Here is a 27,547-nt window from a genome sequence, read left to right as displayed (position 1 = left end):
TAAGAACTCACAACTCACCTTTGGAAAACACTGTCGATGTCCAAAAGCTAAACAAAACTAAACTCTGGCTTATAGACCAGAGATGTGTAGATAATGGCAGCTACATTCAAAAGTGGTTTTAAATCACTAATAAAAAATAGTGCTCAAGTTTACCTGCTCTCCCTTTGGTAATTCCAACCATATGAAGCTCTTGTTATTGAAGGGAAGGCCTTGTTAAATGACACTGTTTACAAAGTGGGAAAACTAATGGCTGTTTTTAAAAGGCCAATCTCACTAGCACCAGAATAGATTCCAAAGGAAACAGAACTCACTTAGAGGACATTTTAAAAGCGGGAAAATAAATATTTTCCGCAGAAACTTACACTTCCTAAAAATAGGACTGTATTTAAATGAGAAGAATGGGGATAGAGGTTAAATTTCACATTCTAGTATCTAAGAATACCATATTATAATTTTAAACACACATTTCTTTTAAAGAAAAGAGTTTGAAAATTTCCATCTAAACTCAGAAATAGCTTTCACATCCAGTGTTTCGTGTGTGCTTTCTGACAACACACTGTGGTATACATTTGATGTTAATGTTTGAGAAGAAGACTATGGTTCTGGGATGTAACGGGAGCCTGATAGGTGACAGAGCAAAGTGTGAGCTCAGTGCTATCTGCTCCACCCCAATTCTGAGATGACAGTTATCAAACTCCCCACTATGTGTCAGACCATGTAAGATGGCGTAGTATGCCCTTTACCTCTCAACCACTGTATTTAATTCTACCTAGCATCCTTCTAGGTTTTCTCTAAAACCTGTTAAGGTAACCGTTTGCATCAGTAACATTAAGAACAAAATACTGACAATGTGAATGGCCTCCAGGCCTCCCCAAAGGATGGAGGGATGGAGAGTAAGAAATACGTGTTTCTGCCACCAGCACAATTTTGATGATGGGTAAATATTTGATGTTTTAGTCTGTAGCCCAGTTATAAAATAAGAAAAGAAAATACAGGGGTGGAAACCTTTAGACAATCACATTGATGCTTAGTTTTCTTTCTACTGCTTTTTACTGGGCAACACCAGACAAGTGACCATTTCTCTTTTGTAAATATGATAGAAAAGGTAAAAGCTTCAAAGAGAACAGAGTGAAGGTTTAGCCGACTCCTCTACGTGAGAAGGATTTGCTTGCTGTTAGTTTTCTACCTCAGGCACAGTGACCCACCCGTGGAGTCAGTCAGTCAGGAAGCAGCCTCCCCCGAGTCTCACCTGCGTACATGTGGTACGTGAGCCTCTCAATCAGCTTAACCACTGTCCCTGCCTTGATGATGGGGATGCCAGCCTTGGGCTGCACGTTCTCTTCAAACAGAATGTTCTCCTCAGAGTCGGGCTCTGCAAACCTGTACACGTCAGCACTCGGCAGCCTCATGTGCTCCTCCTTCTCCTCCTGCAGCATTGTAACGTCCAGCATTCTCTCCAGCGTGCTGCGGTACTGCAGGGATATCAGGGCTGCCATCCAGTTATTCTTCTCTTCAGCTGACTTGGCAGAAAATATAACACTATTTCCATCCTTCAGAATTATTTCGAAAGCGTGCTTGTATTCACTGGTGTCATCCTTATCGTTAATCTGTACCTTTCGCATAAAAAACTTTTCTTTAAGCCGATATTCTGCATTGCTAGCACCAGGAAGTCTTGGCTGCCCATGATTTGATTTACAGCAAATCATTAAGCCATCGAAGAGAAATATGTGTCTCTCGTGTTTGGCTCCTACACGTGTAAGAGTTCCTTCCATTATAAACTCATTGCAGCATTGTCCAATGTCTTTCCCCTCCCAACCATCAATGTTCTTCTGAATCTCATTCATCTTCTTGATGGCCAGTTGTTTCCCCTTCATTTGCTGGCTGTAAAACCGACATGCAGACTCACTGGGGTAAAGGAAAAGATGCTATTAGTACACAGAAGACAGACTTTATATAGAGTTCATGCAGATAAGGTGGCAGGGTAAAAGACAACTTAGAACATCACTGACATGTGTTTACTAATTCCCCAAATAATACATGTAATTACGCACCTATAAAAGCTAAAACAGCACAGAATTTTTCAGAGTTATAAAAAGAATAGTGATGTTGAACTATATAAAGTCAGGTACAAAACAATTATCTCTGCCTTGAATATTAAACACTTAGAAAGATAACTATAAAAAAGTAGCCCAACACAGTAAAAAAAAAATGAGATATGAAAGCAAATTGTAAGTGTTTTTAAATGCACAAGACCCAGAGATAGAAGCACATGTTACAAGGGGAAAGCAGATCTGCTACCTGCATCAATGTCTGAGTTATACAATCCCCAAACTAACCAAGCCTACGAACCTGCCTCTGACATAACAATGACGCCGGCAGATCTGCCCGGGACACTGCTCTGTCCCCTTCAGCTTACCAGCCGCTCCTCGGGAGGCCTTGTCTGGGAGCAAGCAGGGAAAATGCACAAATATGAAAGGTTTTTCAAACAATAACAAATTCTCCTGGCTTTGATGTCACTTCCTCTGAGAGACCAAGCTTGTCACTAACACCGTTTTCTTTATTGTTTACTCAAGGAGGGAAGCTAAGGCCCCTGAATTTGTACCACAACTTTCAGGATAGAAAGGAAGAAACTTTAAAATGGGAATATTTACCTCAGTCTTCGTTTTGCAAGATTTTTGGAGCAAATTTTTTCCATGCCACTTTGGACATTAAGCAGGGCTGTTATTGCTTGTTTCATACACTCCTTATCTTCTTGATCTTCGCTCTTTTCTTCTAACTGCTGTGGAAAGGGCAGAAGGAGAACCTCACTTTATTGAAGGATAAATAATGCTCATTTAGCTCTCCCTACTCCAGTAATTTTAAGTGTTCTATAGATGTATTATTTTATGTTATGAGTGTTTGCCTGCAGTCTGAAAGTGCACCCTATAAGTCAGATCCCCTGGAACTGGAATGCAGGTGGCTGTGATCCACTATGTGGGTGTTGAGAGCTGAACCAGGGTCCAGTGCAAGAGCAACCTCTCCAGCCTCTCGATCTGTTTGAAGCATTTTTCTAGGCTGAGGATGTAGCCTGCTAGTGTTACCTAGCATGCGTAAGGCCCTGAGTTCTATTCTCTGACAGCATATAGTCCAGACATGGTTGCAGACACCTGTAATCCCTGGACTCAGGAAGAAGAGGCAGACGCGGACACGCGAGAAGCTGTCTTCAAAGAAAACCAGCAAGCAGTTGTTATTGTTTCTGCACGGTTTGGTAGCACATGCGTGTCTCTAGTGCTTGGGAGTCTAAGGTCAGCCTGAGCTCTGTAAGTGGACCCTGCCTCAGAAGGCTTTACTTCTCTGCTAAGGAGTACTGTCTGTAATCACATTAACACGCCACTAGGTTCTCCATGTGGAAAGTCTGAGGAGCCAGCCACTGTAGAAAGAACATGCTGAACCTTGAAATAAGCAGTGTCGTGCGTGCGCTCAGCAGTCATGCTCCTGAGAAGACCGCACAGAGCTGTTTCTAACGTCCAGAGGAGTTAACTATGGCTCTGGGCACAAGGATACTCTTACGCATAGAATCAAAAATAAAGTTCAGGGCTGGCAAGATTGCGCAGCAAGTCCAGCCTGATGGCCTCAGTCAATCCTAAGAACCCACATGTGCCGGCCCCATTCCTTGCTTACCCCTCCCTACATAAATAAATGAATAAATTTTTTTAAAGTCTTTAAAAATATAAAGTCCAGAAACATTCAAGTCATTAACATACAGAGCAAGATTTAACAATAGGGAGGATATTGTTCCCTCTGAATTTTGTTCTGATTATAGATTATAGAGTGTGTGTGTGTGTGTGTGTGTGTGTGTGTGTGTGTGTGCATGTGTAGGTGTGGACTTCTACATTTGAGTACAGTGCCCTCATAGGTCAGATGAGGGTGCTGGAGTTACAGATGTTCCTGAACCGCCCCACCCTACATGGATGTTGTGAACTGAACTCTTGTCCTCTGGCAGAGCAGCCAGTGCTCTGACCTACTGAGCCATCACTAGGGCTGCTGTTTTTGTTACTGTTAATATTACCGACTCAGTACATAGACCTAATGTACAAAACTCTAATACCAAAAACATGTTTAGGGATGCACTGATTTTCTATTCAAAAAATGTTTCAGTCTTTTCTGAATCATTAGCTTACATTTTGCATATGGAATATATTGGTATATAAAAACACTGCTTGTGTTTATGTATATGGGTATTTTGCCCTCATGTATGTCTGTGTACCATGTGCCTTGAAGGCCAGAAGAGGATGTCATACCCCTACAAAGAGGTACAGACAGTTACTAGCTTGCATGTTGTGCTGGGAACTGAACCTGTGTCCTCTGAAAGAGCAGCCAGTGCTCTTTAACCACTGAGACCTCTCTCCAGCCTCATTGTCAGTATTTTAAAAATCACAAACCTAAAGTATTTTTTTCCCTTTTCTTCCTTCCTTCCTTTTTTCTGAGACAGGGTCTTGTATGCCTTTGTCTGGCCTTGAACTCTTAATCCTGAGGCCTGCCTTCCTTTTTCTAGTGCTGGTATTATAGGTTTATGCCACCATTTATACAGTGCTGGGGATGGAACATGGTGCTAGAAAAGCCGTATCATAGCTTTACTCCAGCCCCAAAGCTTCTGAACTCATAAAGTTTTCCAATGAAACACTTTTAAGTGTTCTTTTTGCTTTCATAGCTGACAGGCAGTGTTCGGCATTTCAGTGTGATAAAGACTTGTTTGAGACAGAGCCTCACTATGTAGACTGGGTTGACTTCAAACTCGGAGATCTACTGCACGTCTCCCAAGTGCTGGGGCTAAAGGTCTGTGGTCATCACACAACCAATAAAAACCTTTCTGTATGGCCATGCTTTTCTGTTTATTTAAGTTGATTAAAACTAGGAAATTATGTAAAGCAATTAAATCTAATTAAAGAGGTGGCTTATTCTGGCCACAGAAACAAAGTGGCTGCAGTTATGTAAATGACAGCAAAGAAGCCGTCTCGTTATTTCACTGGAGCAACTGTTACTAACACTATAAACTTACCGTCAAGCGCACTCTACTGAGGTTATATCGTGTGTGCACTGAACTTCACCTAAGGAATCTTTCTAAAGCACAATAACGTGTATGCCCTGTAGAGATGATAGTAAAAATGTCTATGTCTATCCAGATAATAAAATTCACCTATTCATAGGAAAGGAGCCACTCATACCCTTGATTACTTTTTGGTTCCTTAGACATAAGCAGTGGGGAGGTCCCTGCTTAAGGTGTGGTGGCTCATAACTAATCCAGTGCATGGCAGTCGGGGGCAGATGGATCACTGCAACTTTAAGGCTAGCTAGGCTACAGAGTAAGCTTCAGGGCAGCCTGGGCTACAGAGTAAGGCCTTTTCATATCTGCTCCTGGCCCCTGACTGACAGAAGGAAGCAGAGGCAAAGCAGTAGTGACAGGTATAGCACACGCACAGGGCACAACGTGTACCACAGAGCAGCTCCCAGGAGCCTCTGCGATGCAGAGCCTGTAAAAGAGCCTCAAGGGAAAGCACGGTCCCACAAGTAATCTCAGGAAGTAGACTTGACACAAAACAAACTGTAGATGGTTTCTGTGGTGGGGACTGAAGCCTGGACTCTGATCATAGTAAGCAGGCATTCTGAGTTACACCCCCTTCCCCATCTCCACAGTGTATGAAGTCCAAGCTAACCAAAAGACAGAGAACAGCTACAATGCTTCCCTTTAAAGAAGGAACATGTAGGGGCTGGGGATTTGGCTCAGTGGTAGAGCGCTTACCTAAGAAGCGCAAGGCCCTGGGTTCGGTCCCCAGCTCCGAAAAAAAAAGAACCAAAAAAAAAAGAAGGAACATGTAAATTAATGATTTTATTTCTAGAAGCTACTTTTCTTCAACACAATATAAAACGAATACCATTTACTTAAATGAATAGGCAGGAAAGACCAGAACTTAAAAGTCATAACTGTCAGTCCTCAGACCTTTTCACTAATGTACACAATTAACTGAAATGAAATAAAACCTATTTAGAAATGAGGTCTTTTCAGTTTTAATCAAATGCAACCATGCTAGATTACAACTGACCCCAAAATCCACTGAAATTCAACTGTGTGAGAAAGGAGAGGGCAGCGAGACGCTGACAGACATGGAGAGTGAGAAGTGATGCACACCCGAAGCAGGCAGAGGCCACGTCCAGAGCGAGGCTCTCCACGAAGGCCGGGAGAGCCCTGATAGTGGCGCAGCCTTCTCAACTCCTGCTCTCTGCCTCCAGAGCAGAAAGAAGGCACTACTGAAAATGAGTGTTTCCAGCAGGGTATAGCAGCCTTAGACAGCCTCAGTGTGCACATGCTACAGATAACAGACTTTAACCCGATTTTTAAAATGAAAGAAAACATACTTTTCCTTAAGTTACATAGACTTAGCATACTACAAAAAGAATAGGGTAATTCTCCAGGATGAAACTAAAGTTGTTTAACTTTTTTGTTGAACCAATTCCTAGTACTCAGAATTTTGGTCACTATATTCAGTTGTAATAATCCAGTCTAAATTTGTTTAATAAAGCCAACAAAATTTCATGTAGAAAAAATGGGGTTGGGGATTTAGCTCAGTGGTAGAGCGCTTGCCTAGCAAACGCAAGACCCTGGGTTCGGTCCCCAGCTCCTAAAAAAAGAAAAAGAGAGAAAAAAAAAAAAAAACACATTATGAGAGCAAATGATTTTTCAAAAGCTCACAATGAGTCAGGTATGACGATGCAGGCCTCTGATCCCAGCCACCAGGAGGCAGAGGCAGGTGGATTTCTGAGTTTGAAGCCAGCTTGGTCTACAGAGAGCTCCAGATAGCCAGGACTACATGTCTCGAAAAAGACAACGATGATGAAAACAACAACAAAGTACACAAGGAAGTTTTTTCCACTTCATGAAATTTAACTCTAATGGTCCTAACTAATAATAAAAGGGTCTAAGTACTGTCTAATTCTGTGGAAATAATTTAAATCAGTAAAAACTAAGCTCAAAGTGATAGCTCTGATTAAAAGGACATAGTGTTCTTCCGGAGGACCCAAGTTTAACTCCCAGCACCTAAGCCACTGCTCACAGCTGCCTATAACACACATACACACACGCGCGATTAAAGATAAAATGTTAATTATTTTTAATTGAAAAAAATTTACTTTCTAATTGACAAGTAAAAATTATGTATGTTTATGGTATATAATATGGTGCTTGACAAAATACTTAAAATTGTATACTGCCAAATATTTTTCTCAGATGTAAATTCTTAAAAATCTACTTTCAGCAATTTTCAAAACTATACAATATTATTTGCTATACTCACCATATATGTGTGTGTAGACATACACACACATATGCATGTGAATGTAGTACGCATGTGTGTGTATATGTGGGGGTTTTTTTTTTCCAATTTTTTTTTCTTTTTTTCGGAGCTGGGGACGGAACCTAGGGCCTTGCGCTTGCTAGGCAAGCGCTCTACCGCTGAGCTAAGTCCCCAACCCCTTTTTTTTTCCAATTTTGAAGGCAACTTTGTAGCCAAGGCTATTCTAATCTTTGTTCCAGGCCCTAGATTCTGGAAGCATGTTCTACACTAGGCTGGATTTATCTTGAATGTATTATTACTCTGTTATAAGAAAAAGACCAGATCCTGTGAGGAATTCAGCAGGGACTCAGACAGGAGAAGCTTTGTTAGTGTGTGACTGACCGCTAATGCTAAGGGGTCTGTCCAAGCTGCTTTTCCCTGAGCTTTTAGAGTGGGCTGTGATGTTGTCATCCTGCTCTGTGTTCATCTGTGGTGGCCACATTTCCTGAGCTCACAGAGGAGTCAGGGTCTTAGTCACCACAAACAGACCTAAGCAGTGAGACCTAAGCAGACCACTTTTCAAGGAGTGTGACACATGCTCACTCTTTCAAGGAGTGTGACACACGCTCACTTTTTCTGGTGAGAGAAGGGGTTTGAAATAACAAATTTACAAAAAAAAGCAAAACTTCAGCAAACTTAATTCTAATGAAGTCAGAGCCTATTTCTTTTATCTTCCTATATTACCTTGGTGAGATATGTCAGGAATCTAACTCAAAGGTAGGCAGGGCTCCCAAAATTAACCGTTCACTTCCATGTGATTTAATATTTCCTGAGCTTATTAAATTCACTTCAATCACATTTCAATTAACACTATAAAGTTTAATACTTCTTTCCTTCTTCAATCCTAACTCAAGTTTTGTACCCATTGACAAATCTCTTCCTACTGCCCCCAATCTATAGGAAACATTACATTACTCTATTTCTTTGTCTGACAGTATTACAAAAATAACAGCAAAATTCCATCCTATGAATTCATAATGTTTTGTTACTCATTATTTAACAAGAATTTACTAAACGATTTAAATGCCAGTACTATACAAGGCATGAGAACTCAAAGGCAAAAAGGCTTTGTTCTATTTCCTCAGGGAGCATCTAGACAGCGATATGAAGGGGATGTCCTGCAGATGGACACTTGTGGCTGAATACAGGGTTTCTGATGTTAAATATGAGGTGCTGCCAGTAAGGGAGTGAGAAGAATCAAGAGGGTATGATGGGTGGGGCCCAAGCTAACCAGCAAAGGCAATGAGTACAGAGACCAAGCAGAGCTGTGGGTGGGCAGGAGAGTGAGGTGTGGTCAGTGGCCAGCATCACAGACAGTAAGAAACATCTCCAGTGCTAAAAACAGGCAAGTGTCTATGTCATAGTCATTCATGAAGTAACCTTTACAAATGCACTGTTTAGGTAGATGATCCTGCCTAGTGAAATAAACAGTCTATAAACAAGGAAACCAGGGATCAAAAAAAGTACAGTGACTTTTCTCTAGCCACTCGGCAGACAGAAAGACTTCAGTGTCTACAAAATTCTGAACCTTCCACACACAGATAAATTATGGTTCCAACTGCCCCGATCTCATGCAATCAGTTCTGCCTCCAGAATTGCTAAGTGTAGGTGGACATTTGGAAGTAATAACAATTCCCCAAAGAAAACAGAATACCAAGAATCGTGTGTGTGTGTGTGTGTGTGTGTGTGTGTGTGTGTGTGTGTGTGTGTGGTCTTTTTGTTCACTGAACATTAGAACCTTTTCAGTGGTTTGCGTAAGTACCCTACAAATGCATTGCTGTACTATACGATTTTGCAAACCTTCTAATATAATAGTATATATTGATCAGTTCTCCATTTACTTAGATTATGTCATGATACCAGCATCTCAAAACAGAATCTGAGGCAACTGGGAAGATGGCTTAGTTGGTAAAATGCTTGCATAAGAATGAGGACCTAAGTTCAGACACCCACGTAAAAAGTCAGACACTACACACCTGCCTTTAATCCCAGAACTTGGGGGGCAGAGGCAGGTGGATTTCTGTGAATTAATGGCCAGCCTACTGTACATACTGAGTTCCAGGACATCCAGGGATGCAGAGACCCTGCCTTTAAAAAAAAAAAAAAAAAAAAAAAAAAAAGCAGCTATAATCTCAGCATTGGCAAGGTAGCCATGGGCAGACCCTTAAAAATGGCTGGCCAGCAATTCTAGCTGAATTGGCAGGTTCTAGGTTCAATAAAAGACCCTGTCAGTTACACAAAACTAGGTGGTGAATAACTGAAGACTTCTTCAGTCCGCCAGTGCTGACTTCTGTCATGCATACATATGCACCACCACCCACAGACATATACAGTAGTATACCTTGAAATTTCTTCCTACGAGAGGAGGTTGAACAGCAAACCAACAAATACAAACTGAAGTAGGAGTAGGGCTGGCAGAGGGCTTGACAGTCACAAGTGTTTAAGGTGTATCCCCAGGACCTACAATGGTGGCAGGAGGGAACCAACTTTGTAAGTTTTCCTCTGGCCTCATGTACACTGGGGTGCCTTGGGTGTACATTTACTTGTATAGATACGTGCAAATAAATAAAAATACAAGTCGTGCATTAATTCTGAAAGAATCCAGAATGGAGAAAAGATCAGTGTGTGCGTGGACGGATCAGTCTCCTGTTCCCTGTACTACCGTACCATAAACTGCTCACTTTACAATTAATGTAAGACAGAATGAGCCAGGGACACACACACACACACACACACACACACACTCACACACACACACACACACACTCACACAGACACACATCACACACACACTCACACACACTCACACACACTCACACACTCTCACACACACTCACACACACAGACACTCACACACACTCACACACTCACACACACTCACACACTCACACACACTCACACACACACACTCACACACACACATGCACACATACTCACACACACACTCACACACACACACTCACACACACACACACACACACACACACACACACACACACACACACACACACACACGGTAGAAAACATTAAGTCCTAAGGGCCTAAGAAATCTTCACTATATAATGCAAATCATCCCTACGCCTCCCCAAGGCAAGGTCTCACACTGTACCCTAAGACTGGCTTAGAATTCTTTGTGTTGCTTTGCCTGGCCTCAAATTCATGGTAATCCACCTGCCTTAGTCGCTCAAGTGCTGGTACTATACGTTTGATCCACCATACCCAGATAATTTTAAATAGCATTCCTTTTTAAAAAATATTTATTTAGTGTGTGCACATGTGTATGTGCTTGCTTTTACATGTACATGTATGGAGATAGGTAAGAAAGGAAATTTGCAGAAGTTTCTCCTTCTACACTGCGGGTCCCAGAAGTCAAACTCACGTAATTAGGTTTGGTGGCAAGCACAACCTTACTGGCCTTTCTGATTTTTCTGAGACAAGGATGAACTCTGTTACCTAACTAACTCTCTTCTTTTAAAACCATCTTGAATTATGTGTCTGCATGCCATGTGTGTACAGGTGCGGTGCCCAAAGAGGCCAGAGGAAGGCCCGCCCCGAAGTTCCCTGAATATGAATTTACAGTAGTTTGTTAACTGCCCAGGACGGTATTAGAAACCCAGCTCAGGTCCTCAGAAGAGCAGCAAGTGCTAAGCCATCTCTATCCCTTACGTTTCCGTGTGTGTGTGTGTGTGTGTGTGTGTGTGCATGTGTGTGGGGGGCAGTGAGAGTTTGACTGTGTGTATGTGTGGGCAATCATATACATGGAGGTCAGGAACAACTTTGTGATACTGGTTCTCTCTCTCCACCTTGATGTGAGCTTCAGGAGTCAAGCTTAAGCTGTCAGTCTTGTGTGACAGTGCCATGCACTGTACCATCTTGCCATCTGAGGTCTTCAGATGGAGACTTGGATACATATATACACAGTTGTTTTCAAAGAATCACCCATCTAAGCAAAAAGGCCACATGATTAAAAATAAAACTGGGCTCTTCCTATAAGCAGTCAGAGGTGACCTGTGAAGATGGTTTGCCATGCTCTTGACCCAGAAACCCCCACAAAATCATGAAAATCAAGAGGTTCAAACCTTCATGTTCACTTTAAGAATACCCGGGAAACTGCCAGGGCCATCCAGGGTATGCATATTCACAAAGCCACCAAACACCTGAAGGATGTCACTTTAAAGAAGCTGTGTGGAGCCAGTAGGTGCGCCCAGCCGAACGGTGGGGCTGAGACAGGGACGGTGGCCAAGAAAGAGCGCTGAATTTTTGCTGTACGTGCTTTAGCATGCAGAGAGTGATGCTGCACTTAGGGTTTAGATGCGGATTCCCTGTCACTGAACATCCAGGTGAACAGGCACCTGAGACGCGAGGACGAACCTACGGAGCTCATGGCCGCATTAACCCAGCATGGGCTCCCCCTGCCACACTGAGAAGGAACAGATTGTTCCAAAGCCAGGGGAGGATGTTGCACAGAAGAAAAAGATGCCAGAGGAAACTGAGGAGACAAAAACTCACGGCGCAGGAATAAATTCAGCATAAAATCAATGCAGATAAAAGTCAAAACAAAACAAAACCGGGCAGCTTGCTTTATAGTGAAGTGTGGCAGAGGAAAGGCGCTGCTCTTTCCAAGTTACTTAAAATTGCCGCTCAGCTAAACAAAGAAAACGGATATAGACTAGAGCATGACTGTCACATACATCTGCAACAGTGACACCTGAATGCTTTAGAAATAGCAATCCAAGTCCTCTTACCTTCAGAAGTTCAAAGTAATGCAGACAGTGGTACACAGGGGCGAGCAGCAGCCGGGGCAGGACATACTGAACGGCCTCTTTGAAGCCTTCACCTATGGACTGGAAAAGGAGGTGATTGAATACCTTCTGCACTTTATTTTGCTAACACTGTACAATTTAATTTAGCCATCACTGTACCTGCAGATAAAGTGCTGCCCCAGGCTTTGATAGCTGACTGAGAAAACGCTCATGGAATCCGGGCCGCAGAACATCCCGAGCATAGGACTCATATGGGTCAAAGGCCAGTTCCTTAAAAACAGACAGTGACGTAAAAATGATCATAAATAGTGAATGGTCCACCATACAGAAACAAAAGATTAAATTACAAACACATCCTCAGAAACACACTCCTTTTAAAGACTCTAAATAAAAACTGAATGGCTATTATAATCTTAACAAAATAAATCTAATATCCTCAAGTAAAGAATCTAGTGGATCTTTCTTCTGAGTAGAAGGGTATGTATGTAGGTATGCTATGCTGCTCTTGGTCAAAGGTTGCAGTGGAACTAGGAGCTGTCCTAAGAGTGGGCTGACTCGGGGTTGGGGATTTGGCTCAGTGGCAGAGCGCTTGCCTAGGAAGCCCAAGGCCCTGGGTTCGGTCCCCAGCTCTGGAAAAAAAAAAAAAAAAAAGAACCAAAGAGTGGGCTGACTCAGCCCTAGAAAACAGCACAGCCAGACCTGGGCAACAAACTATACACACACACACACATACACACACACACACACACACACACACACACACACACACACACACACACACACACATATAGTTGTGTAGGACACAAGCATTTAGAATCCTGATGTTAGATATTTATTTTTTCAGATATAGTGGGAGGGTTGCAGAAATGGCTCAGCAGCTAAGAACACTTACTGCTCTTGCAAAGGACCCAGGCTTGGTTCCCAGCACCCACACCATGGCTTACAACCATTCATAACTCCAGTTCCATGGGATCTGATGCCCTCTTCTGGCGTCTGGGGGCCAGAGACATATATGGTACAGATACATGTAAACAAAATACATAAAATAAATCTAAAAAATATTTTTGGTGTTCGACATTTACTTTCATATTTTATAAATCAGAAGGAACTGTTTCTATCATCTAAAATTGTTTTCATAAGAGTAACTTAATCCAAACTGCACAAAAAGCAAAACAAAACCAAACAGAACCTCCAAACCATCATTGTTAACATGCCAGTCATCATTAAGCTCTCCTACAGGCGTAAAGGAGCATGGAGACTGCTGAGGAAGTACAGAGCAGGCACTGATCAGCACGAGCACCAGACCCTTCCCATCATACACCCCACGAGGAGACACCGCTGACAAGCCGATGGATGACCTAATTCAATCCCTGGGACCCACAGAGTGGATAGAAGCACTTACACAAACTGTCCTCCGACCTCTGCTACATGCAACACACACACACACACACACACACACACACACTCTAACAAGTGTTCACCTTTGTAATGGCTAGAAAGGAGACAATGGAAGAAATAAGACAAGTGATTTAAGATATAATACAAATTATGAATTAATTACCTTTCATACTGTTTGTAAAGTACTTAAGAAGGAGTTAATAGTACACCATATCTGACCACTTCAGACTAAAGCTCTGGACACCATGTCAGGCTATCCTACCTCCTTACATCTTGGTTCAACTCATAATTTAATTATTCATTTGTTCTGTCTGCCTGAGCAATGCAGTCTGTGCCACGTGCTCACTGTAGTTCCGTTCTGCTTCGTTGTCTATCCATACTGGCAGCAACCTGCTATTCCTATTTAATAAATCTAAATGTGTGACGAGCGAGGCAAGTCTCCTCCATGTGCTGTTCCTCTAGACTGTCTTTGTCTCCTCTCGTCTCCTTCTCTGAGTGGTAGGTAGTGGGTGAGACAGTCTAGACAGGATCTCATTGGATAGCTAGAACTTGCAACACACGCCAGGCTTCAGTGCTGGGATTACAGGTGTGGACCACACCTCATTTGTACACATTAAAGATCAGCCTGCTGTACTCTGGCTACTCTGTGAATGATTAACATGAATGTAATTTTGAGTTTTTCCACATAAATACTGCATAGTATGTATCACCATTTACTTGTGCATTCCATATCAATCCAAGTAGTTTACATTTTTTCTTAACAAGTCTTATATACATTTAGTTAGGTTTTTGAATTTCAGCAGCAGCAGCAGCAGAAGCATGTATGTGTGTACTGGTGTGCACAGGTCAGAGGACAACATTTGGGGTGAGCTCTCTTTCTACAAGTTCTAGAGATTGAACTCTAAGGCTGGGACTCCCCCAGGAACCCAGCTCAGGCTGTCAGGCCTGCACAGTGCTATATGGGTGGGGCCGTCTCACCTGTCCTACTGCTCACTGTGCCCTTCTGAGACGGGGCACCTTTGACCTGTACAAGCACTATGTTCCGGCAGGTGTAAGAGCACAGGAGTGCTGGTCTTTCTCTAAGCCAACAACAGTGAACTCACCTAACATTTTAGTATATTTTCTTGTATTTGCTAACTACTGACTGCAGGTAAGACAGCCCAGTCTCATTCTGCTCCGTGTCTGTTCTGCTGTACTATGCCGTCCCTGTCCCTCTAGCAGTATTTACTCCCAGCTTCTGAATTCTCCAGGACCTTTCTACCACGGCACTAGTTTTGTCTTTTTCCTGAGATAGCACCTCTGTGCTGGGACAAAAGATTGCATCACATAGGAAGAGAGCCTATATGAGGAAAAACCCTCAGCTGACTGCCTGGATTGGTGATTGATAGGGAAGGTCCAAGCCCAGGGTGGGTGATGTCACCGCTGGACATGAGTTCTGAGTGACAGATGAAAGCGAGCGGAGAAAACCAAAGCTGCTGCTTCCCACCATAGGCCGTCACCTGTAAACCAATGAACCCTTTTCTCCCCCAAGTAGCTCTTGGTCATGGTGCTCTAGCACAGCAACAGAACAGAACTGTAAGAGCTTCACGCAGCTCTAGACTGTGGCCCGACTTGTTCTGTAGCTGAGAATGACAGCCTCCTTCTGAAAGCCCTGCATCCACTTTCCCACTGCTAAGGTTATAGGGTTACAAGGTGTGTGCACCATGCCCAGTTGAAGTGGGAACTGAGCCGAGGGCCTCATGTGTCCTGGGGAGAGTTTACCAAGAGCTACATCCCTGGCTCCTCTCTTTGCTTTCCCACGAGCCCAGCACCATTACCCCAAAAGATTGAATGTGTTTTAGAGCAAGACAAGAGTGGGAAACCTCAGCATGACTACCAGTGATGACTCACTATAACTAACTCAGTGAGCATTGGAAATGCTCGAGGTTACCAGGCTTGAGTATACCATGGGATCTGGTGTCTGTGCCATGGACCTGAGTTTCCCAGTCACTTCATCGTTCAATTCTAAAGACTACGGCTATCACATACTGGTTACTTTACTATGAAAAGGGAACTTGCCAAATATTTAAGGGAGATTGTCTTAATTTTTACAAAAAAAATTGAATCTTGTTATTGTTATTCTTCTTACTTTACAAATGTATACAGAGAAGCAAACTATTAGTAACCTGCCTGGAGATACACATGTGATACCCAGCAGTGCTCTGATCAGTAGATGTGAGGACTGGGACCCTACACCCAAGCTTTTCTCATTCAGCAGTGGGCTTGCCTTGGCCTTTGTATGAAAGTTTCAGAGTGAGACACAGGGGTTGGATGTAGCACTTGATAACTATTTCTGTACTTGACAACAGTAATAAATGTTGACTGACTGTGAAAAGGAAGCAATGGTATGTTTATCAGTTAACTACCTATGACTTGAACTGGAAATACAAATTATGAACCCTATTTTAATGCAAATGTACTTTCAGACAGACTTCTTTTGCTACATAATTGACAATATTAATTGATATACTTACTTCTGCTAAGTCTTCAAAACAGCTTCCGACTAACGGGTGGGGACTGCCTTCATCTGTCATCTCTACAGTGTCTTCTATATGGCCCAGTAACTTTACACTAAGTTCATGGATATCCACTATACGACTAAATATGTTTTCTACATCCTGTGGAGGAGAGGGAAATATTAATTCAATCATGTTATATAACAAGATATCTTTTCAGTAAAAAAAAAATTTATAATCAAGGTTTAATGTACATACTGTTATTTAAATAACCTACAGTAAAAAATACTTAAAAATCCCCTTTTTTAGTGATATGCAACTAAGAAAGCTCTCTGTCTGCCAACTGTTTTGTTGTGGAATGTCTTCACACTCTGTAATAGTCTTAATCTTTAATAGTCCTCAATAGCGTTCAACACAGAATGGCAGGGCTTTGCTATCTGACTCTGCATTCATCTGAGGGGATAACATTTTGGTTGAAATACAGGAAGAAAAGTACAGTTCTATCCAGATACATAATTTTACCAGACATGTTATGGGAAAATGAAGGACTATTCTAATTGTCTACTCAACTGTGATATTCCTGCTTTCTGTGTAACATCCATGTAATTTTCTATCGATCTTTAATTAATATATCATAAAATAACTGGTTTTCTGGGAGTGAGGATGCTGTAATGTGGATGGGGTATAAATAATTGTCTAAGGCAAGAAAGTATTTCGTACCTTTACAACAGCAGGGTTGACTATAAGGAGAAAGGAGTGCATAAGCATACATAAAGCAGGTACATTTCCTGTGTGCGGACCATGGGAGTACACTATAAAGTGTGTTTACCAGAGTGGCTTTCAGTATACTTAGACTAAGGTCCCCTCTGCAAAAGACAGCTAAACACATCATCAGCAAAAGTGACGTATATCCCATTGTTCTGTATACAGTCCAGAGCCCTGTTCTGGGCATCTGCTACGTGGAACGTTCTGTGCAAACAGATGAAATGTTATTATACTGCCACTAATAAACTGGTCACTTCAACATTTCTTGCAGACCATATAATTTTATACTGTTCTTTTAAAACCTGTTGATTACTATTTTATCAGTGATTTTTGTTTCTGTCACTTGTGAGGTATGGTCTGTATGCAGTGAGACATACCTACTTTAAATGTACTTTTGGTAGGATTGCCTACAGTTATTCCTCTGTGATCTCATACACAGTCACCAGTCACATTTTTTTTTTTTTTTTTTTTTTTTTGTCTTAAAAAATTTCCTTATGGGAACTGGAGAGACGGCTCAGCAGTTAAGAGTTCTGGCTGCTCTCCCAGAAGCCCAGAATTCAGGTCCCAGAACCCACACAGCAGCTCTAATCATGTACTAACTCCAGTCCCAGGAGAGCCAGCGCTCTCTTCTGATCTTCACAGGAAAACGACCACACATAAAATAAAATAAAAAACATTTTTAAAAGTTCCCTTATGTCTCATCTGCATCAGCTCCCACCATCCTCCCTGCTAGAACATGACGTGTCCACTTCCTGTGAGCAGACCGCAGTTGTGTCAGAGTGTCTGTTACGTAGAAACAGGTTGTGTGTATCCAGCTTCTCTGCTTATGTTCCTGAGGTTCGGCTCTGCGAACGTATGCATAAGTGCTTCATTCTTTACTCCACTGTATGAGCAATAACAGTTTCTCTTCACAATTGGTAGGCACTGAGTTATTTCCAGTTTTGAGCTATAAAATAAAACTTCTACTTTGTATGGCTTTGTTTTTGTTTCTTCTAAGGCAAAAACTAATAGAATTGTTTGAAAATGTAGAAGTGTGTTAGAAAACCAGCCAATTTTACTAATTTATATCTTACAAGTAACACTGAAATTTTATAAATCCATGAGCAGTCATTGCACATTCTTTTCAGTATCTGACACTATCCCTTTTTAAGTCTTTCTAACAAGTGTATGGACGTATCTATGCTTTTGATTTGCATCTCTCTGATACTGAACGTCATTTAGCAAATTTGATTGTTGATTTTTGTGTAAGATATCTTTATCCCTCCTTTGCTCTTTTTTGAAAAAGCAAATTTAATGAAACCATTTAAATGCCATGCATTTCATACATTTAAACTAACTCAATAGTGCTTAGCATATTTACAAACTTATAAAATCTAATTATTTAATTTTTGTAGTGGTGGAAACAAACCCAGGGTTTCACATGCAGATTAGACAAGTGCTCTGTCACTGGGTGGTACTGTCAGGCCCTCCCTGTTCTGGTTTAATAGTCCCTCGCCACAGTAGCTGGAGCTCCCAAGCTCGCACTGTCCCAGCACTGAACATCCTCTTGGTTCGGTGAGTCAGCATGGGCACTATCCTGCGTCTAATCTCCTGTCCGACTTTCCGTCCCTTCGTGTTCCCACCAGTACCGCTGTTAATGCTGGGCTGACTCTCTCACCTCACCTCTCCAGCTCTCCCTGACTAGAGAAGATTGTTTCTGACTCATCTGAGATGGAGTCAACAATACAGCTGCTGTTGATAAGTATCGATTAAATGACTCAAATAAGTCAACTGAATCAAAAGTATCTTCCACCTAAACAAGAGGCTTTATTCCCTGAAACAAATGATTATGTGATTTCATTTTTACTTACATAATTAGTCTATTTTAGATTTTGTCTTTCAATTTCTGATGTTTAAGCTCTTGAAAGTGTTGTAATATTTTATTTGTGATGACTGTGTCCCACAACTTTAAAAAACTGACAAATTAGAAATCATGAATTGGGGCTGGAGAGATGGCTCAGCGGTTAAGAGCCCAGACTGCTCTTCCAGAGGTCCTGAGTTCAATTCCCAGCAACCACATGGTGGCTCACAACCATCTGTAATGAGGTCTGATGCCCTCTTCTGGTGTATCTGAAGACAGCGACAGTGTACTTATATATAATAAATAAATAAATCTTAAAAAAAAAAAAAAAAAAAAAAGAAATCATGAATTATGTAAGTTCAAGTTTGAAGTGAAATTTAACAATACATGCAAAAATAGCATAAAATATACTTACATAAGATGAAAACAACTTGGAATTAGAGACAAAGGGTTCTCGAAAAACCTTTATAATTAGATTTAATTCTCTTATATATTGTCGAATTTCTGCCATGAATGCTTTTACCAAATCATAGTAAGTTTGTTCTCCTGAGGTGGAAGGTTCTTCATCAGTTAAAGATAAGATATTTATATCTTCTACATCTTGATGAAACATATCCATCAATACCTATGGAATCAGAGATAAAATAAAAGTGTCAAATAAAAATGTAGTCTCACTTGAAAATAAATGCCCTGGGAATTCCTTTTTCTTTCACAAGGGACGTACACATGCCATGTATGTGGGGATGAGGATAAACTGCCCTAAGAATTCTTTGAATTGGCCTGTAGAGAAGAGATGGCTCAGAGGCTAAGAACAATCAATGTTCTTCAGAGGACCTGGGCTTCATTCCCAGCACCTACATGGTGGCTCACAGTCTTCTTTAACTCCAGTTCTAGGGAATCAGATGCCCTCTTCTGGCCTCCATGGCAACCGGGCATCAACATTGTGACAGGCAGACATGCACCCTGCCCACTCTTGTAAATTGTCACTGCAGTGCAGTTTACCCTAGGCTACAAGATAAGTCATCGCTCAACAACTTAGGAGCACTGTTTTTGAAAAACTTTGAAGCTTTAGCGATGTGGCCTCATAAAACTGAAGCTAGCCATAAACTCACTACGTAGCTGAGGCTGGCTGATCCTTCTGCTTTCGCATGCACATTTCATTCAGTTTACTCAGTACCAGAAACCAAATCCATGGCTCTATGCATTCTAGGCACACACTTTACCAATTAAATATATGTCCCAGTCCCCTTTTATACATGTTTTTCGGTATCTCATTTCTGTGTGTATATATGATAGCTACTCAAAAATATTTTACATATATGATTCATTTAAAAAGTAGCAAGCAGGTGGGGTTGGAGATTTAGCTCAGCAGTAGAGCACTTGCCTAGCAAGCAAGGCCCTGGGTTCGATCCCCAGCTCCGAAAAAAAAAAAAGAAAAAAAAAAAAAAGTCCTGATAAAAAGTAGCAAGCAGGAAGGTTAGACAGATAGCTGAGTGGTTAAGAACAAAACTGTATCAGTTCCCCAGAAGCTATGTCAGCAGTTCACAATTCCCTATAATTTCAGCAGATCTGGTGCCTCTTCTGGTCTTCACAGACAACTGTGCTCATGTACACAAAATGCCCCCTCCCATGTGCCACAGAAATAAAAACACATCTCTTTGCAAATGGGCCAGCGAGGTGACTCAGCTGTTAAAAGCACTCACAGCTTGCCCATAGCACCTGGGTTCAGTTCCCAGAACCATAAACCCTCTGTAACTCCATTTCTAGGGGGATCTGATACTTGTTCTGACTTCTCTGAATCCCTGCATGTACATATAAACTAATATAAGTGCACCCACATACACATTTTAAAACAAAGTAGCAAACATTTTGTATTCATTTTCAATTATAATCATAAATGCCAAGTACAGGTAATCTTTTTCACTTTATTCTGTAAGAATAAACACTAATACATACATAAGTAGAATCTGTCACCAGAATGGTGAGAGTGTGAGCAAAGTGTAGAATGTCATCTGAAAATATCTTCTTTCCCAAACAGCCACTGAAGTGCGAACCCACCTCTACCTCCTGTCTATACAGTTGCAGCCTGGATGCATGCTAGGAGATCCCAGAAGTCTGCCCCCAAACATGATGCAGTACACAATTCTATTCTTTCGGAAGAGTGCATTAGCATCTAATAAACCATAAGTAAAATTATGAACACAACATACAGAAGCTGATTCTCCTACCTTATCAGCACACATTGCCACTTTAATGTCTTGTTTTGTAATTTCATAATGCCGTATATTTCTTACATAATTCCCCACCAGCTTTAAAATATCTGCAGAAATGTATTCTAATACTGCTACTATGTAAACAGAAACCTGGTGGTCAATTTTATAACCCAGGACCTCCTGAAAAATTAAAAGAAAAGCATGTTTAAACATCATATACAGTAAATTTAATATACCAGTTATAAAATAAAAAAAAAACACACAACTGGCTTAACTTTCACTGAAGCCTGTCTTACCAAGATTTAATAATTTAATTTTCACTGGTTCAGTCATGAGAAATACACATACACGTGCACTCGTGTGCACACATACACATACACACACACACCCCACACACCCCTATATGTATAGAACACACACACATACACAAATTAAAGTAAGCTTTAAAAAAAAGGAAGCAGAACGGTCTCTGGCTGTGTACAATACTGGAGCAGCACACACTACTGTGCAGGTAATTGGCCTAAGTCGCAAAGTCTGAGTTTGGTGTAGGGAGCAAATGGTATATTACTAAGTAGAAATGCACTGAAGAGACTATACAAAATAATTTTCATACGGAGCAAGAGTGACACAATACTGGCATCCAGGAATAGCTATGAGTCTTATACTGCTATCCTTTCCCAAGGGACCTTATGACACATTCTTGGCTTCCCATGAAAAACAAAAATAAATACAAAGAACTCCATGCTATATGCTACTAAGCATATGAAATGATCCTATTACTATACTTCATAGAGAATATGTTCTTTTGTGGAGCTAAACACTCCCAAAGGAAGATGAATTCTTTCTTTTTCTTTTTTTTTTTTTTTTGTTCTTTTTTTTTGGAGCTGGGGACCGAACCCAGGGCCTTGCGCTTCCTAGGCAAGCGCTCTACCACTGAGCTAAATCCCCATCCCCCAGGAAGATGAATTCTTAAGAGAGGAGAAAGTACAAGGCAGTTGGGCACAGCAGTGCACACCTTTAATCCCAGCACTCTGGAGGCAGAGGTAGGAAGATCACAGATCTCAGGCCAAGGCGCCTGGACAATAATACAGGACTATGTCTCAAAAGGAAAACATAAAACTCTTACTAAGGCTTCAACTATTGGGGCTGGGGATTTAGCTCAGTGGTAGAGCGCTTACCTAGGAAGCGCAAGGCCCTGGGTTCAGTCCCCAGCTCCGAAAAAAAGAACCAAAAAAAAAAAAAAAAAAAAAAAAAGGCTTCAACTAGTGTGTGTGAGAGAGAGAGCTATTTTGCTTGTCATGGTAAATAAACAAAATTAGCATTATTAGGATTCTTGGCACTTTTCTAGTTCTAGGGACATTAAAGTGGTTAATTTATTTAAGCGGACCAGCTTGTTTAATCTTAGGGAATTTTTGTTCCACAGAAACACAGATACTCACTGCAGTCTCACAGATAGCCCTACACAAAATACTAACAGATTTTAAAAGCATTATGGGATAAGCTCTGACCAGCAAGAGAGAAATTTTTGCAATTATATTTTCTAGCAACCCTAGCGTAAACAAAATCCACAATATAATGTTTCCAAGTCTCTTCATTTGTTTATTACTATTGGTATGAAATGACACGAAGCCATGCTGCCGGACCTTTCCTCACCATCAGAGTACCCCTTCCTTCAACACGAATCCCGGGACACTTAAAGGGACTCTCCTCTTCAGTTGTTTGGTCTTCAGAGGTGACATGGCAGTATTCCAGCTTACCCTTAATAAATGATGAATTCTTTCTGCTGGCAGGGATAAAGGGTTCCTTCTCTTCCTCTTTTCAATAGCTGATTGGGCATCAGCTATTGCCCACTTATCAATTGGATGAGGGAAACTTTTTTGAACACGTTCCTGAGAAAAGAGGAAAATAATAACTAAGCCACAAATAGAGTTCATCACTTACATTTTACCTTTAAATAAAGAATGCACAAAGTTGTGCTTTTCACATAATTTATACTCCAAACAAAAATCCTGTGGTTGTCAATGTGTTAGTTTCTTAATTGGGTAACCAAGCGACTAACATGGTTTTAGTACCAAGTAAGTCATCCCGACTCCCACCTTTATTACCGCGGATGGCAGCACTGGTGAGTTACCATCACTCAGTTTCAAGGAAGCAAATACCAACTCCAGTAAATTCTCTCTTACTTCACTCTTACTTAAATCCCAGTTATAAACTCAAGTAGCACAGTTAAGTAAAACCTCAGAGGTTTGTTTCCTTTCCCCATCAAGTGAGAGTGCTCATCCTTGAAACTGTCTCCAGGTTATGCGCCTCGGCACGCTGTACTGCTAGCTTGTGCTTTAACACAGTGGGCCTGTCTTTAAAGACGGATGCACAGAGATCCCCCTTTAGCAGACTACTCCAATTCTAACATCCAGAAGCTATTCAGTTAAAGAATGAGCCACTACAATAGCTAAATTCCCTACTTTAACATAGTTCACTATTAGCTCCCTTCAAATGTTTAAAATCCAGCTGCACATACCTCAGAGCCAGTAGAGGTCGCTATTGTAAAACCTTTAACAAATTCCCAGCTTGTGTGTACAATTAGATGAGTTGAGCATTGCCCCTTAAATACAAACCTGAATGAAAGTTGTATCAGTAAATGCACTGCCACAGAGACCCTAGGGCTAGGTGTGAGAAAGGTGCGGATGCACTTAGCACATCCTGGGGGAAGACTTATATGCACTAATCTAATCTCTCTGCATTCTATGTTCACAGCTGTTCAGGTACCAATACTTAAAATTTCATGTTTTAACTAAATCACAAGTCTAATTTAATTAGAAGCCACAGGAATTACATACAGCAGCAGCTGGACAGTGGTGGCACATGCCTTTAATCCCAGCACTCAGGAGGCAGAAGCAGGCAGAGCTCTTGAGTTCAAAGCCAGCTTGATCTACAGAGAGTTCCAGAACAGCCAGGGCTACACAAAGAAACCCTGTTTTAAACAACAAAAGAAAGAAAAGAAAAGAAAAGAAAAGAAAAGAAAAGAAAAGAAAGAAAGAAAGAAAGAAAGAAAGAAAGAAAGAAGAGGAGGGAGGGAGGGAGGGAGGGAGGGAGGGAGGGAGGGAGGGAGGGAGGGAGGAGATGGCTCAGCACAGAACACACACTAGCTGCACAACCCCGAGGGCCTGATGTCACCACTTGATCTCAGAAACCCACAGGGAAGGAAAGAACAGACTCCAGAAAATACCCTCTGACTTGTATGCACACTGCCCTCTCCTCTCCCTCCCGGCTTCTATCTTTCTCACACACATGCGTACTATACACACATACACACAAAATATCAATATAAAATAACCCACTATTTTGTATGTGAATGTAAAAAAAATGAGAGAGAGAGAGAGAGAGAGAGAGAGAGAAGCAAAAAATACTAAATCTCCATGCTGGTGAAGACAGCCCCACAGGAAGAGCACTGGCAGCCATGCTGACGACAAAGCTTGATCCCCAGAGCCCACGTGGTGGAAGACAAACTCCTAAAAGTTGTTCCCTTTATGCAAATGTGGCCTGTCTACATTTACACACAAATAAATAGTTAGATGATACATTTTCAACAGTTTCTATTATACCCTTATAAAGAAACTTAACTGAAACAGCTTCCTAAATACACCTTGCCCTTATTTATGAAGCACACTAGTCTTTTCTATTCTACTTCTTTTTGGATGATCAATGCACTAAAAAGTTATGTTATGACCCAGAGAGCCATCTCTCTAGCCCCAGAAAATTGATTTTTTTTCTTAAATCTTCATTTATGTTGATTCTTTTCTGAGCGTCAATTTTCAAATACATAAGCAAAGAGAAATATACCCCCTAGACTTGTTTAAGATATAGAATTTCATAAAATAGCACTTTGAAATTATAAAATTTCAGTGGTTATGACAAGTAATGCTCTTCCAAAAGGCTTGAGTTTGACTTCCAGAACTGACGTCAGATGACTCACAGCTTCCTGAAACTTCAGATGGAGGGGATTGTCCTGGCTAGTTTTTTGTCAATTCAACACAAACTAGAGTCAGAGATGAGGGAACCTCAGTTGAGAAAATGCCTCCATAAGACTGGGCTGTAGGCAAGCCTGTGGGGCATTTTTTTAATTAGTAATTAATTGATAGGGAAGGGCTGAGGCTATTGTGGATGGTGCCACCCTGGGCTGGTGGTTCTTGGTTCTATAAGCTTGCCCTGAAGAGCAAGCCAAAAAGTAGCACCCTCCATGGCTTCTGCATCAGCTCCTGCCTCCAGGATCCTGCCCTGTCTGAGCTCCTGTCCTGAGCTCCTTCATCAGTGATGGACAATGGATGTGGAAGTGAGAGCCAAATACACCCTTTCCTCCCCAACTTGCTATTGGTCATGGTGTTTCACTGTAGCAGTAGAAACCCTAACCAAGACAGAGATCTAATTCCCTTGGCCTCTGCAGGCACCTACACACAGATGTGTACAGACACATGTAACTGTATGTAATACAATAGATACTTTAAAAAGAAATAATAAAGCTTATCACACACATGACCGGTATGTCCATTAGATATATTCTTACATATTCCTGCAAAATTATCTCCAGCACCAAATCCTGCACGTGGGAATTTATGGCTTTATATATTAATTAAAGGTGAAACACGCATAGTTCTGTAGATATACATGGGAAGATCTGATGTCAGCAAATTAGCAGATTTCTAGACTGTACCAACATCAGCATACTGAGCAAGGTGACATTTGTGAGCCCTTCCTGTCAGTCTGGATCCTGCCAAACCATGGAAGACTATAGCTAGGATCAAAGAAAACTCAAGTGGAATTGCTAATGTGATACAGAGTCAGGCAGGCCATGGTACTCAAGGTCTCTGTGAAACAACAACATAAACAGGTATTTAAAAGAAATTAAGAATAAAAAGCCCGACTTTACAGAATGAAGCCAGTCAGGTCTGGTAGGAAACTCTTAAAATCCCAGCAACGGGGAGATGGAGCAGGTGGATCAAGGGTCATTCTTGACTGTACAGCAGGTTGAGTTCAAGGCCAGCCTGGGCTAGATGCCATCCTGTCTCAGCAGCAACAACCAAGCCAAACCACCATGAAGAATCTACTGTAGATGGGTCGAGAAGCGAGGACTGCCCAGTGCACTGTATTTTCTGAACCCGTCCAAACCTGTTACTTGGTGTTTGTTGTCCCCCCCAACACACCCCCTACTTTGGTCGCCCTGGGGATAGAACCCAAGGCTTGGGGTAACCTTGTCAATAAGCTATATAGACCCCTCACGCCAATGTTCCTAGATACTTATTTACCTCAACAGAAATCCAGATCTCCTTCAGGACTTAGCCTATAGCCCACATGCCAGATTCCACTGCTTTAAAAATTTCCACACCCAACTAAAGTCCTGTGACTTGTAGGAGTTAAAAGGTAAGAAATAAATAAAGTACTCTCCCAGACTCTCTTTTGTTTTGCTTTTTGAGATCTCACGTTGCCCAGGCTAGCCCTGAACTTCCTATGTAGTTAAAACTGACCTGGAAACCTGATGCCCTTGCCTCCACCTTCTAAGTGCTGGTACTAAAGTCTGCGCCAACACCAGTGTTTGCATCTCAGCCCTTTAAATGCCATCCATACCTTGGGAACCTTCAGCTCTGTCACTGCATATCCACGTTTGTTTTGTAACTTTTACCAGTAAAGTTGTAATTTCATCCTCTGATGCCAGTGTTTTCTACATTTCTCCCTCAGATATTTTATTATCAGCCCTCTGACTCTCTAAATTTAAAGGAAATGTTTTGGGATTGAAACCTTTGTCTGTCCTGTTTGTACGCTCATATGAACAAGGATCTCCGTTGAGTTCAAGGCCATCCTGGTTTACATAATGAGTTCCAAGACTACACAGAGGTTTGTATCAGCTCAGTCTAGTAGCAACGTGAAGTTGTTTATTTAAACTGTAAAGTAAAATCTGAACATTTCACAGCCAAGACACAAATAAGCTACCACATACCCAGGTCAAAGTTTACAGAGACAATGAAGGAGTTGAAGAGCACTTGTCCCCTTCGCTGCCACCACAACCAAACTACAGGCTAGAAATACAGACAGACAATAGAGGACAGTAGCTGTCACTTGCCATACCTCCACATCTGAAGCACTCCGGGGCTGAGCTTGGCATAGCATATTTAGTAATTGCAAAATTAATTCTTCAACATACTGAAGAGCATCCTCATTAGACTCAAGAGTAGGGTGAACTTGCCCCTGAACCTATAAACAAAAAAGAAAATAATTAAAATTGGACTAGCCAACAAATATAGATTGAATTTTACCCCCAAATCAGGGTTTCACAACCTTAGTTCCCAGTCTCATACACCATACATGTTATTCTATCTTTTAAAGATCCAGTTACCTAACTGTAATTTTGGTATTTTTGCATATACTATGGTTTGCAATGCCATACAGAAATGGGAAGCATGAGAAGGAGGCTAAGGTGGTGATAAAGCCTTGTTTATGGAGGACCCCTGCCCAGACCCAGTCAGAACAGTCATTTACCATTCTACATGGCTGAGGCTGACCTTGGATGATCCCATTTAACTCTGCCTTCCTCACAGTCTCATGAATCTCCGGCATCTAGTACTATGCAAAGCACTCACAGTACAAACATCGAACACAAAGTCGCCTTACATCGACGGGCTGAGAAGATGGCTCAGATGATGGAAAGCACAAGCCT

The 27,547-nt window shown here is 41.5% G+C and overlaps 2 protein-coding genes across 3 annotated transcripts in view; one reads left to right on the top strand and one right to left on the bottom strand.

Annotated features, from left to right (window-relative positions):
* Positions 1-26,630, top strand: part of Arhgef33 (Rho guanine nucleotide exchange factor 33) — a 166,238-nt gene extending 139,608 nt beyond the window's left edge. For both annotated transcript variants that reach the window (XR_010052185.1, XR_010052186.1), the window contains exon 19: positions 26,572-26,630. The gene's annotated coding sequence lies outside the window, so the exon portion shown is untranslated. The remainder of the gene's footprint in view (positions 1-26,571) is intronic.
* Sos1 (SOS Ras/Rac guanine nucleotide exchange factor 1) overlaps positions 1-27,547 on the bottom strand; it is a 77,234-nt gene that overhangs the window by 32,990 nt on the left and 16,697 nt on the right. The window contains exons 2-10 of the mRNA NM_001100716.1: positions 26,959-27,084; positions 22,599-22,730; positions 20,857-21,021; positions 19,044-19,253; positions 16,042-16,185; positions 12,290-12,400; positions 12,113-12,211; positions 2,652-2,779; positions 1,250-1,905 (exon numbers count right to left, since the gene is read on the bottom strand). Of these exons, the coding sequence (NP_001094186.1) occupies positions 1,250-1,905; positions 2,652-2,779; positions 12,113-12,211; positions 12,290-12,400; positions 16,042-16,185; positions 19,044-19,253; positions 20,857-21,021; positions 22,599-22,730; positions 26,959-27,084 (1,771 nt within the window). The remainder of the gene's footprint in view (positions 1-1,249; positions 1,906-2,651; positions 2,780-12,112; positions 12,212-12,289; positions 12,401-16,041; positions 16,186-19,043; positions 19,254-20,856; positions 21,022-22,598; positions 22,731-26,958; positions 27,085-27,547) is intronic.

The sequence above is a fragment of the Rattus norvegicus genome, chromosome 6 (genome assembly GCF_036323735.1).
Source record: "Rattus norvegicus strain BN/NHsdMcwi chromosome 6, GRCr8, whole genome shotgun sequence".
NCBI lineage: Eukaryota > Metazoa > Chordata > Mammalia > Rodentia > Muridae > Rattus > Rattus norvegicus.
Note: the sequence above shows the minus strand (reverse complement) of the source record. Positions and strands in the feature narration are given on the sequence as shown.